This window comes from Ranitomeya variabilis, chromosome 6 (genome assembly GCF_051348905.1).
Source record: "Ranitomeya variabilis isolate aRanVar5 chromosome 6, aRanVar5.hap1, whole genome shotgun sequence".
In the NCBI taxonomy this organism is placed as follows: Eukaryota; Metazoa; Chordata; class Amphibia; order Anura; family Dendrobatidae; genus Ranitomeya; species Ranitomeya variabilis.
In genome coordinates this window covers 558,649,722-558,664,652 of record NC_135237.1, presented here as the reverse complement: position 1 = coordinate 558,664,652, position 14,931 = coordinate 558,649,722, and the positions used below count along the sequence as shown (strand labels likewise).

General features: G+C 47.0%; 1 protein-coding gene across 8 annotated transcripts in view; it reads right to left on the bottom strand.

Annotated features, from left to right (window-relative positions):
• AGO2 (argonaute RISC catalytic component 2) overlaps window positions 1-12,924 on the bottom strand; it is a 107,961-nt gene extending 95,037 nt beyond the window's left edge. For 4 of the 8 annotated variants that reach the window (XM_077271283.1, XM_077271287.1, XM_077271284.1 and 1 more), the window contains exon 1: window positions 12,683-12,867. In XM_077271283.1, coding sequence (XP_077127398.1) covers window positions 12,683-12,704 — 22 coding nt within the window. In that variant the 5' untranslated portion in view covers window positions 12,705-12,867. Of the gene's footprint in view, window positions 1-12,682 lie in introns of all 8 variants that reach the window. The other 4 variants (XM_077271282.1, XM_077271285.1, XM_077271288.1 and 1 more) reach the window with 3 other exon arrangements.
• Between the last annotated feature and the right edge of the window lie 2,007 nt (window positions 12,925-14,931).

Here is a 14,931-nt window from a genome sequence, read left to right as displayed (position 1 = left end):
GCTAGCTTAACCCCTTCATGACCCAGCCTATTTTGGCCTTAACCCCTTAGCGACCTTTGACGCATACGCTGCGTCATGAAAGTCGGTGCCAAAACGACCTATGACGCAGCGTATGCGTCATGGAGGGATCGCGCTCCTGCAGATCGGGTGAAAGGGTTAACTCCAATTTCACCCGATCTCCAGGAACAGGGGGAGTGGTGCTTCAGCCCAGGGGGGGTGGCTTCACCCCCCCGTGGCTACGATCGCTCTGATTGGCTGTTGAAAGTGAAACTGCCAATCAGAGCGATTTGTAATATTTCACCCCAAAAAACGGTGAAATATTACAATCCAGCCATGGCCGATGCTGCAATATCATCGGCCATGGCTGGAAAACCTAATCTGCCCCCACCCCACCCCACCGATCGCCCCCCCGGTGCTCCGTTACGGGGTCCGGTCCCCTCCGTCCGCCTGCCGGCTCCCCCGTCCTCCTGCCCGCTCCCCCCGTGCTCCGGTGCCCCCTCCCTGTGCTCCGGTCCCCCCCCCGTGATCCGATCACCCCCCCCCTACATACTTACCTGGCCTCCCGGTGTCCGTCCGGCTTCTCCATGGGCGCCGCCATTGTCCAAGATGGCGGGCGCACGCGCACTGCGCCCGCAGAGTCTGCCTGCTGGCAGATTCGTTCCAGATCTATTTTGATCACTGCGATATAGCCTATCGCAGTGATCAAAATAAAAAAAAGTAAATGACCCCCCCCCCCTTTATCACCCCCATAGGGAGAATAATAAAAATAAATAAAATATTTTTTTATTTTTTTTTTCTGCTAGGGTTAGGGTTAGAATTAGGGTTAGAATTAGGGGTAGGGTTAGGGGTAGGGTTAGGGGTAGGGTTAGGGCATGTGCACACAGTGCAGATTTGGCTGCGAATCCGCAGCGGATTGCCGCGGATCCGCAGCGGATCGGCCGCGGATCCGCAGCGGATCGGCCGCGGATCCGCAGCGGATTGGCCGCTGCGAATTCGTAGCAGTTTTCCATCAGGTTTACAGTACCATGTACACCTATGGAAAACCAAATCCGCTGTGCCCATGGTGCGGAAAATACCGTGCGGAAACGCTGTGTATTTTCCGCAGCATGTCAATTTTGTGCGGATTCCGCAGCGTTTTACACCTGTTCCTCAATAGGAATCCGCAGGTGAAATCCGCACAAAAAAACACTGGAAATCCGCTGTAAATCCGTAGGTAAAACGCAGTGCCTTTTACCTGCGGATTTTTCAAAAATGGTGCGGAAAAATCTCACACGAATCCGCAAAGTGGGCACATAGCCTTAGGGTTAGGGTTGGAATTAGAGTTAGGGTACCGTCTCACAGTGGCACTTTGATCGCTACGACGGTACGATCTGTGACGTTCCAGGGATATCCATACGATATCGCTGTGTCTGACACGCAGCAGCGATCAGGTACCCCGCTGAGAATCGTACGTCGTAGCAGATCGTTTGGAACTTTCTTTCGTCGCTGGATCTCCCGCTGTCATCGCTGGATCGTTGTGTGTGACAGCGATCCAGCGATGCGTTCACTTGTAACCAGGGTAAACATCGGGTTACTAAGCGCAGGGCCGCGCTTAGTAACCCGATGTTTACCGTGGTTACCAGCGTAAAAGTAAAAAAAAAAAAAAAAAAAAACGTACATACTCACATTTCGGTGTCCTTCAGGTCCCTTGCCGTCTGCTTCCCGCTCTGACTGTCTGCCGGCCGGAAAGTGAGAGCACAGCACAGCAGTGACGTCACCGCTGCGTTCTGCTCTCACTGTACGGCGGCACTCAGTCAGAGCGGGAAGCAGACGGCAAGGGACCTGAAGGACACCGAAATGTGAGTATGTACGGTTTTTTTTTTTTACTTTTACGCTGGTAACCACGGTAAACATTGGGTTACTAAGCGCGGCCCTGCGCTTAGTAACCCGATGTTTACCCTGGTTACCCGGGACCTTGGCATCGTTGGTCGCTGGAGAGCGGTCTGTGTGACAGCTCCCCAGCAACCACACAATGACTTTCCAACGATCACAGCCAGGTCGTATCGCTGGTCGTGATCGTTGGTAAATCGTTATGTGAGACGGTACCCTTAGGGTTGGAATTAGGGCTAGGGTTGGAAATAGGGTTAAGATTAGGCTTGTGGTTAGGGTTAAGGATAGGGTTAGGGTTGTGTTGGGGTTATAGTTGTGGGTAGGGTTGGGATTAGGGTTAGGATTAGGGTTGGATTTAGGGTTACGGGTGTGTTGGGGTTAGGGTTGTGATTAGGGTTATGGCTACAGTTGGGATTAGGGTTAGGGGTGTGTTGGGGTTAGTGTTGAAGTTAGAATTGAGGGGTTTCCACTGTTTAGGCACATCAGGGGTCTTCAAACGCAACATGGCGCCACCATTGATTCCAGCCAATCTTGCGTTCAAAAAGTCAAATGGTGTGCCCTCCCTTCCAAGCCCCGACGTGCGCCCAAACAGTGGTTTACCCCCACATATGGGATACCAGCGTACTCAGGACAAACTGGGCAACAACTATTGGGGTCCAATTTCTCCTGTTACCCTTGCAAAAATAAAAAATTACTTGCTAAAACATAATTTTGAGGAAAGAACAATTATTTTTTATTTTCACGGCTCTACGTTATAAACTTATGTGAAACACTTGGGGGTTGAAAGTGCTCACCACACATCTAGATAAGATCCTTTTGGGGTCTAGTTTCCAAAATGGGGTCACTTGTGGGTTTTTTCTACTGTTTAGGCACATCAGGGGCTCTGCAAATGCAACATGACGCCCGCAGACCATTCCATAAAAGTCTGCATTTCAAATGTCACTACTTCCCTTCCGAGCCCTGACGTGCGCCCAAACAGTGGTTTACCCCCACATATGAGGTATCAGCGTACTCACAACAAACTGGGCAACAAATATTGGGGTCCAATTTCTCCTGTTACCTTTGTGAAAATAAACAATTGCTTGCTAAAACATCTTTTTTGAGGAAAGAAAAATTATTTTTTATTTTCACAGCTCTGCGTTGTAAACTTCTGTGAAGCACTTGGGGGTTGAACGTGCTCACCACACATCTAGATAAGTTCCTTGGGGGGTCTAGTTTCCAAAATGGGGTCACTTGTGGGGGGTTTCTACTGTTTAGGCACATCAGGGGCTCTGCAAACGTAACATGATTCCCGCAGACCATTCCATCAAAGTCTGCATTCCAAATCGTCACTACTTCCCTTCCGAGCCCCGCCATGTGCCCAAACAGTGGTTTACCCCCACATATGGGGTATCAGCGTACTCAGGAGAAACTGGACAACAACTTTTGGGGTCAAATTTTTCCTGTTACCCTTGGGAAAATTAAAAAATTCTGGGCTAAAAAAATATTTTTGAGGAAAGAAAACACATTTTTTATTTTCACGGCTCTGCGTTATAAACTTCTGTGAAGCACTTGGGGGTTCAAAGTGCTCACCACACATCTAGATAAGTTCCCTTGGGGGTCTAGTTTCCAAAGTGGGGTCAATTGTGGGGAGTTCCTACTGTTTAGGCACATCAGGGGCTCTGCAAACGCAACGTGACGCCCGCAGAGCATTCCATTAAAGTCTGCATTTCAAAACGTCACTACTTCCCTTCCGCTCCCCGACGTGTGCCAAAACAGTGGTTTACCCCCACATATGGGGTATCAGCGTACTCAGGAGAAACTGCACAACAACTTTTGGGGTCCAATTTCTCCTATTACCCTTGGGAAAATAAAAAATTGTGGGTTAAAAAATCATTTTTGAGGAAAGAAAAATAATTTTTTATTTTCATGGCTCGGCGTTATAAACTTCTGTGAAGCACTTGAGGGTTCAAAGTGCTCACCACACATCTAGATTAGTTCCTTGGGAGGTCTAGTTTCCAAAATGGGGTCACTTGTGCGGGAGCTCCAATGTTTAGGCACACAGGGGCTCTCCAAACGCGACATGGTGTCCGCTAATGATTGAAGCTAATTTTCCATTCAAAAAGCCAAATGGCGTGCCTTCCCTTCCGAGCCCTGCCGTGCGCCCAAACAGTGGTTTACCCCCACATATGGGGTATCATCGTACTCAGGACAAACTGGACAACAATATTTGGGGTCCAATTTCTCCTATTATCCTTGGGAAAATAAAAAACTCCGGGCTAAAAATCATTTTTGAGGAAAGAAAAATATTTTTTTATTTTCATGGCTCTGCGTTATAAACTTCTGTGAAGCACCTGGGGGTTATAAGTGCTCACTATGCATCTAGATAAGTTCCTTGGGGGGTCTAGTTTCCAAAATGGGGTCACTTGTAGGGGAGCTCCAATGTTTAGGCACACAGGGGCTCTCCGAACGCAACATGGTGTCCACTAACGATTGGAGCTAATTTTCCATTGAAAAAGTCAAAGGCGCGCCTTCCCTTCCAAGCCTTGCCGTGCACCCAAACAGTGGTTTACCCCCACATATGAGGTATCGGCGTGCTCAGGAGAAATTGCCCAACAAATTTTAGGATCCATTTTATCCTGTTGCCCATGTGAAAATGAAAAAATTGAGGCAAAAACAAATTTTGTGTGAAAAAAAAGTACTTTTTCATTTTTACGGATCAATTTGTGAAGCACCTGAGGGTTTAAAGTGCTCACTATGCTTCTAGATAAGTTCCTTGGGGCGTCTAGTTTCCAAAATGGGGTCACTTGTGGGGGAGCTCCAATGTTTAGGCACACGGGGGCTCTCCAAACGCGACATGGTGTCCGCTAAAGATTGGAGCCAATTTTTCATTCAAAAAGTCAAATGGCGCTCCTTCCCTTCCGAGCCCTGCCGTGCGCCCAAACAGTGGTTTACCCCCACATATGAGGCATCAGCGTACTCAGGACAAATTGGACAACAACATTCGTGGTCCATTTTCTCCTTTTACCCTTGGGAAAATAAAAAAATTGTTGCGAAAAGATCTTTTTTGTGACTAAAAAGTTAAATGTTAATTTTTCCCCTCCTTGTTGCTTCTGCTGCTGTGAAACACCTGAAGGGTTAATACACTTCTTGAATGTGGTTTTGAGCACCTTGAGGGGTGCAGTTTTTAGAATGGTGTCACTTTTGGGTATTTTCAGCCATATAGAACCCTCAAACTGACTTCAAATGTGAGGTGGTCCCTAAAAAAAATGGTTTTGTAAATTTTGTTGTAAAAATGAGAAATCACTGGTCAAATTTTAACCCTTATAACTTCCTAGCAAAAAAAAAATTTCTTTCCAAAATTGTGCTGATGTAAAGTAGACATGTGGGAAATGTTATTTATTAACTATTTTGTGTCACATAACTCTCTGGTTTAACAGAATAAAAATTCAAAATGTGAAAATTGCAAAATTTTCAAAATTTTCGCCAAATTTCCATTTTTTTCACAAATAAACTCAGAAATTATCGACCTAAATTTACCACTAACATGAAGCCCAATATGTCACGAAAAAACAATCTCAGAACCGCAAGGATCCATTGAAGCGTTCCTGAGTTATTACCTCATAAAGGGACACTGGTCAGAATTGCAAAAAACGGCAAGGTCATTAAGGCCAAAATAGGCTGGGTCATGAAGGGGTTAATGACCTGGCCGTTTTTTGCAATTCTGACCAGTGTCCCTTTATGAGGTAATAACTCAGCAACGCTTCAACGGATCCTAGCGATTCTGAGATTGTTTTTTCGTGACATATTGGGCTTCATGTTAGTGGTAAATTTAGGTCGATAATTTCTGAGTTTATTTGTGAAAAAAACGGAAATTTGGCAAAAATTTTGAAAATTTCGCAATTTTCACATTTTGAATTTTTATTCTGTTAAATCAGAGAGTTATGTGACACAAAATAGTTACTAAATAACATTTTCCACATGTCTACTTTACATCAGCACAATTTTGGAAACAAATTTTTTTTTTGCTAGGAAGTTATAAGGGTTAAAATTTGACCAGTGATTTCTCATTTTTACAACAAAATTTACAAAACCATTTTTTTAGGGACCACCTCACATTTGAAGTCAGTTTGAGGGTTCTATATGGCTGAAAATACCCAAAAGTGACACCATTCTAAAAACTGCACCCCTCAAGGTGCTCAAAACCACATTCAAGAAGTTTATTAACCCTTCAGGTGTTTCACAGCAGCAGAAGCAACATGGAAGCAAAAAATTAACATTTAACTTTTTAATCACAAAAATGATCTTTTAGCGAAAATTTTTTTATTTTCCCAAGGGTAAAAGGAGAAACTGGACCACGAACGTTGTTGTCCAATTTGTCCTGAGTACGCTGATACCTCATATGTGGGGGTAAACCACTGTTTGGGCGCACGGCAGGGCTCGGAAGGGAAGGAGCGCCATTTGACTTTTTGAATTAAAAATTGGCTCCAATCTTTAGCGGACACCATGTCGCGTTTGGAGAGCCCCCGTGTGCCTAAACATTGGAGCTCCCCCACAAGTGACCCCATTTTGGAAACTAGACCCCCCAAGGAACGTATCTAGAAGCATAGTGAGCACTTTAAACTCTCAGGTGCTTCACAAATTGATCCGTAAAAATTAAAAAGTACTTTTTTTTCACACAAAATTTCTTTTAGCCTCAATCTTTTCATTTTCACATGGGCAACAGGATAAAATGGATCCTAAAATTTGTTGGGCAATTTCTCCTGAGTACGAGGATACCCCATATGTGGGGGTAAACCACTGTTTGGGCGCACCGCAGGGCTCGGAAGGGAAGGCACGCCATTTGGCTTTTTGAATGGAAAATTAGCTCCAATCATTAGCGGACACCATGTCACGTTTGGAGAGCCCCTGTGTGCCTAAACATTGGAGCTCCCGCACAAGTGACCCCATTTTGGAAACTAGACCTCCCAAGGAACCAATCTAGATGTGTGGTGAGCACTTTGAACCCCCAAGTGCTTCACAGAAGTTTATAGCGCAGAGCCGTGAAAATAAAAAATAATTGTTCTTTCCTCAAAAATTGTGTTTTAGCAAGTAATTTTTTATTTTTGCAAGGGTAACAGGAGAAATTGGACCCCAACAGTTGTTGCCCAGTTTGTCCTGAGTACGCTGGTACCCCAAATGTGGGGGTACACCACTGTTTGGGCGCACGTCGGGGCTTGGAAGGGAGGGAGCACCATTTGACTTTTTGAACGCAAGATTGGCTGGAATCAATGGTGGCGCCATGTTGCGTTTGGAGACCCCTGATGTGCCTAAACAGTGGAAACCCCTCAATTCTAACTTCAACACTAACCCCAACACACCCCTAATCCTAATCCCAACTGTAGCCATAACCCTAATCACAACCCTAACCCCAACACACCCCTAACCACAACACTAACCCCAACACACCCCTAACCCTAATTCCAACCCTATCCCCAACCCTAACCACAACTGTAACCCCAACACACCCCTAACCCTATCCGTAACCCTAACCACAAGCCTAATCTTAACCCTATTTCCAACCCTAGCCCTAATTCCAACCCTAAGGCTATGTGCCCACGTTGCGGATTCGTGTGAGATCTTTCCGCACGATTTTTGAAAAATCTGCAGGTAAAAGGCACTGCGTTTTACCTGCGGATTTACAGCGGATTTACAGTGTTTTTTTGTGCGGATTTCACCTGCGGATTCCTATTGAGGAACAGGTGTAAAACGCTGCGGAATCCTCACAAAGAATTGACATGCTGCGGAAAATACAACGCAGCGTTTCTGCACGGAATTTTCCACACCATGGGCACAGCGGATTTGGTTTTCCATAGGTGTACATGGTACTGTAAACCTGATGGAAAACTGCTACGAATTCGCAGCGGCCAATCCGCTGCGGATCCGCGGCCAAATCTGCACTGTGTGCACATGCCATAACCCTAACCCTACCCCTAACCCTAGTTCTAACCCTAACCCTAGTGGAAAAAGAAAAAAAATATATTTTCTTTATTTTATTATTGTCCCTACCTATAGGGGTGATAAAGGGGGGGGGGTTATTTATTATTTTTTTTATTTTGATCGCTGTGATAGAACCTACCACAGCGATCAAAATGTACTTGTAACTCATCTGCCGGCCGGCAGATTCGGCGGGCGCACTGCGCATGCGCCCGCTATTTTGGAAGCTGGCGGCGCCCAGGGAGAAGACGGACCGACTTCGGGAGGCTCGGTAAGTATGAGGGGGTGGTGGGGGGGTAGATCGGAGCACGGGGGGAGCGGACAGGAGCACGGGGGAGCGGACAGGGGGACGGAGGGGGGTACCGGACAGAACAGAGGACTGGGGAGGAGATCGGGGGCGGTGGGGCAGAACATGATTTCCAGCCATGGCAGATGCTATTGCAGCATCAGCCATGGCTGGATTGCAATATTTCACCATTTTCATAGGTGAAATATTGCAAATTGCTCTGATTGGCTGTTGCACTTTCAACAGCCAATCAGAGCGATCGTAGCCACGTGGGGGCAAAGCCACCCCCCCTGGGCTGAAGTACAACTCCCCCTCTCCCTGCAGATCGGGTGAAATAGGAGTTAACCCTTTCACCCGATCTGCAGGGACGCGATCATTCCATGACGCCACATAGGCGTCATGGGTCGGATTGGCACCGACTTTCATGACGCCTACGTGGCGTCAAAGGTCGGGAAGGGGTTAAGGTACCTTCACACTAAGCGACTTTGCAGCGAGAAAGACAGCGATCCGTGACGTTGCAGCGTCCTGCATAGCGATCTCGTTGTGTTAGAAATGCAGCAGCGATCTGGATCCCGCTGTGATATCGCTGGTCGGAGCTATAAGTCCAGAACTTTATTTTGTCGCTGATCACCCGCTGTCCATCGCTGGATCGGCATGTGACGCCGATCCAGTGATGTGTTCACTTGTAACCAGGCAGGGTGGATAAAAATCAATGTTTTTTTTTAAAAAAATCAAAAAAATCGGATTTTTTTGATTTAAATCGGATTTTTTTGATTTAAATCGGATTTTTTTCAATAAACTGCTTTTTGAGGAAAATATTTTACCATCCAAAGGTTCTTCCATCATGAGATAAAGCTGAGTTGTTTAACTCAGTAGAATAAAGGCTGTATATGTGTAACATTCACAATGCCATGCTCTTCCAGAGGTTTCTGTAGGATGCTGACTATCCAACAAGTTTGGGCATGTCAACTGAATGGAAAAAGAAACTAAACCAAAAGTGAAACCAAGCTAGAAGTGTGGAATTAAAGGGGCAGTATGAACAAAATGTGGAGGCTATTAATAGTTTATACAATTAAGACATGCTGCTTTTAAACACCTACCTATTGCCATATAGTAAAACAAAAAAGATTTTTACTTACTTTGGGGTCCCCCCCTCACCCTGGCGTTAGATCGTTGCCCCTAGTTTCGTCCGTGTAACTATGGGCGCACATGCGCACTGCTCTCACTTCTCATTTTAATCGTGATTTATATTAAAAAAAACCTTTTGATTTAAATCAGTGATTTAAATCATGATTAAAATCATGATTTAAATCGATCCGATTTAAATAGAAAAAAATCTTTTGATTTAAATCGTGATTTAAATCATGATTTAAATCGGCGTGATTTAAATCAATCCACCCTGTAACCAGGGTAAATATGGGGTTACTAAGCGCAGGGCCGCGCTTAGTAACCCGATATTTACCCTGGTTACCATTGTAAAAGTAAAAAAAAACCAAAAAAACATTACATACTCACATTCTGATGTCTGTCACGTCCCCTGGCGTCCACAGGGTTACGCGCTGCTGCTCAGAGCTTCCTGCACTGACTGTGTCAGCGCCGGCCGTAAAGCAGAGCACAGCGGTGACGTCACCGCTGTGCTCTGCTTTACGGCCGGCGCTGACAGTCAGTGCAGGAAGCTCTGAGCAGCAGCGCGTAACCCTGTGGACGCCGGCAGGGGACGTGAGACATCAGAATGTGAGTATGTACTGTTTTTTTTTTTTTACTTTTACAATGGTAACCAGGGTAAATATCGGGTTACTAAGCACGGCCCTGCACTTAGTAACCCGATGTTTACCCTGGTTACCCAGGTGCTGCAGGGGGACTTCGGCATCGTTGAAGACAGTGTCAACGATGCCGAAATCGTTCCCCTGATCGTTGGTCGCTGGAGAGAGCTGTGTGACAGCTCCCCAGCGACCACACAACGACTTACCAACGATCACGGCCAGGTCGTATCGCTGGTCGTGATCGTTGGTAAGTAGTTTAGTGTAACGGTACCTTAACATTTAAACCAAGCAGGTGTCGTCCTAGTATTGGACAAGCCATTTAAGGCTCCCATACAAACTAGACTTAACTCCTTAAAGCGAACCTGTCAGCAGTATTTTGCTCAGAACAGAATGTCAGGTTGGCGCGGTTATGATTAAAACGATACCAGAGCTTATTAAACCCGTCTTGTGGTAGTTTAATCTGTATTTGCAGTTTTTAGTTAATGAGATTCTCGTGCTGCGGGGCGACCTGTGGGTGGGGCTTTATGTGGCGCCCTGCTTACATATTCATCATTAAGGGCGTATGACAGGTCACTGACCGCTAAGGGACCTTCCCCCTATTTTACATAATGCATATATTGTTGGCTTAAAAAAAAAAAAAGCAAAATGGCAGCGGTGGAATCTACGCAGTGGCATCTCTTACAGATAGATGCTACTGCGCAAGCGCCAACATTTTGCTGCAGTCACATTTTTTCCCTCCGGCATAATGGCGCTGGTGCATGGGCAGTATCATCTATGCTACTGCCGCTACCATTTTGCTGCAGACCAATCCCACCCCTCAAACAAAATAGCGCCGCCGTGAGCACTTGCATCTATCTAGATGCTACGGCGCATGCACCACCATTTTGCTGGAGAAAAAAAAAAAACTTGGCTGCTGCAAGACGGCGCAGGCAAATTAGCATCATACATTAAGGAATTAAGATTAAGGAATCATACATTAGAGTCACTAAAGTGCTAAAACTAAAGAGGAAAAAAAAAAAAAAAAAAAAAAACACTACTTGGACAACTTCTCATACCACTTGCTTGGTCTTCAAACACACCTCCCACACTGACCCTCCACAGTGATGTCTAGAACCCAAGAAAGGAATTCCCAATGTATGAATGGAGTATATGAAGAATGTTTGACCACTATAGGCACATGGTGCCCTGTCCTGGATTGCCTCATACCTTTCCGACCGCACATTCAGCTTCTCTCACTCCCACACTATCTCCTCATGCTGCCCTCTCTCTGTTGGACTCCCCCTCAAGGCTCGGTCCTGGGGCCCCTACTTTTTTCCATTTAAACCCTTGGCCTAGTACAACTCAAAAAGTCCTATGGCTTCCAGTACCACCTGTATGCGGAAGACACTCAGATCTACCTCTCTGGCCCAGATGTCATCAGCAATATCCTCCTCCTTCACCTCTCGCTTCCTAAAACTCAATGTAGACAAAACCGAACTCATCATCTTTCTCCCACCTCACGTATCTCCCCTACCTGATCTATCTTTTATGGTAAACGGCATCACGCTCTCTCCCGCACCTGAAATCCGCTGCCTCAGGGTAACTCTCGACTCTGCCCTGTCCTTCAAACCGCACGTCCAAACTCTTGCCACCTCCAACTCAAAAATATCGCCTGAATCCGTCCCTTCCTCAGCCCACAATCTACTATAACTCTTGTGCATGCCCTCATCATCTCCCGCCTTGACTACTGTAACACCCTCCTCTGTGGCCTCCCCGCTAACTCCCTTGCACCACTCCAGTCTGTCCTCAACTCTGCTGCCCGGCTAATCACCTCTCTCCTCGCTACTCCCCTGCTTCTCCCCTCTGCAAATCCCTCCACTGGTTCCCAGTTCCCCAACGAATCCAGTTCAAACTACTAACACTGATCTACAAAGCCATCCACAACCTGTCCCCTCTCCGAACTCATCTCCCAATATCTTCCCTCATGTAATCTTTGATCCTCCCAAGACCTCCTTCTCTCCTCCACACTTATTCGTTCCTCACACAACCGCCTCCAAGATTTCTCCCGAATATCCCCCATCCTCTGGAATTCCATGCCTCAACACGTCCGATTATCCACCACCCTCGGATCCTTCAGACAGAACCTGAAAACCCATCTCTTCAGGAAAGCCTACAGCCTACACTAACCATTCTGCCGCCTCACCACCACCAGTGCTGCAGCACTCCCGACCTTCAATGGCATCAATGGCATTACTGGATCAATGGCACCCGACTGATCCAGGAAGTACAGGGGTAAACTGCATTTCCCAAGCAAAAAGCGGTGCTAACCTGCGAGAGCAAGATTTCCACAAAACGACCCCAGATTTTTCTCAACCCTCCAGTTACATTTCTTACCAGCATGGACTCATTGTAGAAAACATCCTAAAATAACTATTAACTGTAGTATTACGTGAGCAATGATGACAAAAAAGCATTATCCCTCCCCACTGACAAAATAAAATAAGAAAATGGGGTAAAACCTGTAACATTTTCCATTACACAAGAGCCAAGAGGATATAAGAGGAGGAAAAAAAAAAGTGGCCTAAAAGCAGCACCGCTGGCCCTTTAAGATGGATTTACCCAGAATGCCCCGGGACGCCTGGCACGTGACCAAATCTCCTCAAGCGGGACTTTACGCGCCGCGACCGTTAAGATGTAAAATAAATAAATAATTCAAGATGGCGCCGGAAAGACTCCGGTAACGGAAGGAGAGGGGGCGATAGAACGGGAACGGAGCAGCCGCCCCCCGCTGCCGCGTGCCGGAGACCCCGCAACCCCTCAGTAGACTCACCAGGGCCGGCTCCGGCGTACATCTTGATTCCACCAGTGCAGTCTCACAGAAGGGAGGAAATAAAAGCGATAAAGTTCCTGACGAAGCAGTAATGGCGGCTCCGGGCGCGTAAACTCTCCTCAGTCAGGTCTCCATCGAGCTCCGCGCACTCCTCCTCCTCCTCCGCCGCCGCCGCCGTCTCCCTCTAGACTGTGAGCGACATGAACTGAGGAGAGAAAGGCGGGGGGCGGGACGACGACGTCATGGGGGGCAGTGGTCGGAATCCCATTGGCTACGTCTCTTTTTTGGAGGCGGAGTCACGACGCCGACTGAATGACGTCACCCAAAGGGAAGAGCGAAAGAAAAGGCGGTTATGGTTACTCGGTCAACAGCAGCAACAACTGTTGTTGATCTTCGCCGCCATCTTTGATGTGGGCAAACTGTCCCCTGAGAGACTCCTGAGCTTATAATCGACTTTAAATTAACGTGAAATCTTACCCCATGTAGTGCCCCCCAATCACTGACAGAAAACAATGGCTTAGAATTGGTGCTGCCCAATTTTTCCTGTCAGATACAACGGAATTGGTGACGGAGGTGCCCTACTGACGCAAACCGTGACCCTACCGATGTCAGGAACGCTTCTTGGCCACCGGTTGGAAAATGGAGACTGATGTTGAGGACCGGAAATCAAATAGCATAGACTGATGTTTCAAAGATGGAACACTGAAGATTACTGTGGCAGAGCTGGAACAGTGGAGTCTGGTGCCGTGGATCTGGAGCAGAAAAAAACTAATACCGTGGAGCGAAAACAGCGGAGTCTGATGTAGCAGAGATGGATCAACGGTGTCTGATGTATTGAAATTGAAACAGTGGAAACTGATGTTTCTGAGCTGGAACAGCGAAGGCTATTGTAGCAAAGCTAGAACAGCAATGATAGGAGTAGCAGAGTTGTAGTAGCGCCGCATGATATAGCAGTGCTGGAACTATGGTGATTGGACTAGGGAAGTGGTGGCTGATGTAGAAGATCTAGAAAAACTGTGACTGAAAAAGCAGAGTTGGACTAGTGGAGAGGAACCAATGCAGAACAGCTGCATTATCAGTGGCAGTGCAGCAAAGCTGAGTTTGGTGTAGCGATAAAGTGTAGCAGAGCTGGAAAAAAGGTCATGGAACTGATGGAGCAGATTTTAGTTAGCAATAGTGGTAGACTGTAGGAGAGTTAGTATAGTGCATTGGGTGTCGAGTTCCAGCCTCTGCACGGGGAATCTCGAACCATCTCCGCTGCAGTCTCCCATTCTTCTCCAGCTGCAGTGGAGTCTGCTCAGCGGAGACATCAGTCTCAGCGTCTTGCTCAGTCTCACTCTGTACAGAGAGTACATTGAAGTCAGTGCTGGGCAGCAGCGAGCAGACGCTTTTGGGACTAAGTCCTGCATTTTCCCTTCTGAGCATGCCCAGGGCAAGATCTCCCATTGGAGATCGAAGGTCACATGCTCAGATACTGCAGCAGATCCCATTGGTCCTCCAGGAAGGTCCCCTGAAGGTGCTCAACTTCTGTGGCAGCTTCCCATTGGTCCTTCTGGGAAGGTCCTGTACATGCTGCAGCTATAAAAGGTTCGCATGACCGCACGGCCATGCGCTAGTGTACATTTGTGTGTTGAGTGCAAGTCGTTCTTAAATATCCCCTCCCTTGTGTATGACTGCTCGCGAAAGGTGGATGCTTGCTGTCTAGCGCCCGACTAAGCTGTCAACATAAAGACACACGATACAGCGTCTATTGCTGCGGCGCCGTGCGCTTATAGAGCGCTTTCTTATCCCAAGTCTGGGTGGTTAGTGGCGTCCGCCAAAGCGGCACAGCACGCACTCTTGTGCTTTAAGTTATATTTTTCTGTTACTTTGACACCCCAGTTGCGGTGCCGACCGCAAGTGGTCTGAAAGTACTCTAATCCTGTGTCTTGGGATAGAGTCCTGAGACTCCTTGCTTGCGCTCTTGGTGCGGTACCGTGGCCCTGTGACGCAGCAGGGTTTGCTTCCTTCACACAGGGTGAAGTTAACCCGTGTGTGTATCCACATTGTACCGCCATATAGTACGTCATTACTCAGCAGCAGGTTCCATCTCTGCACAGTGGACCCCGGGCTGCGAACGCACCTTATACCATCTCACTTATAATTTGGTGCGTTCCGCTAGCCCTAACATTACACTAGCGCCAGGGTCTGGCTAGTAATGACGGACAAACAGCAATCCTTGCGGTACATCCAGCAGCTGGAGGGTAGGT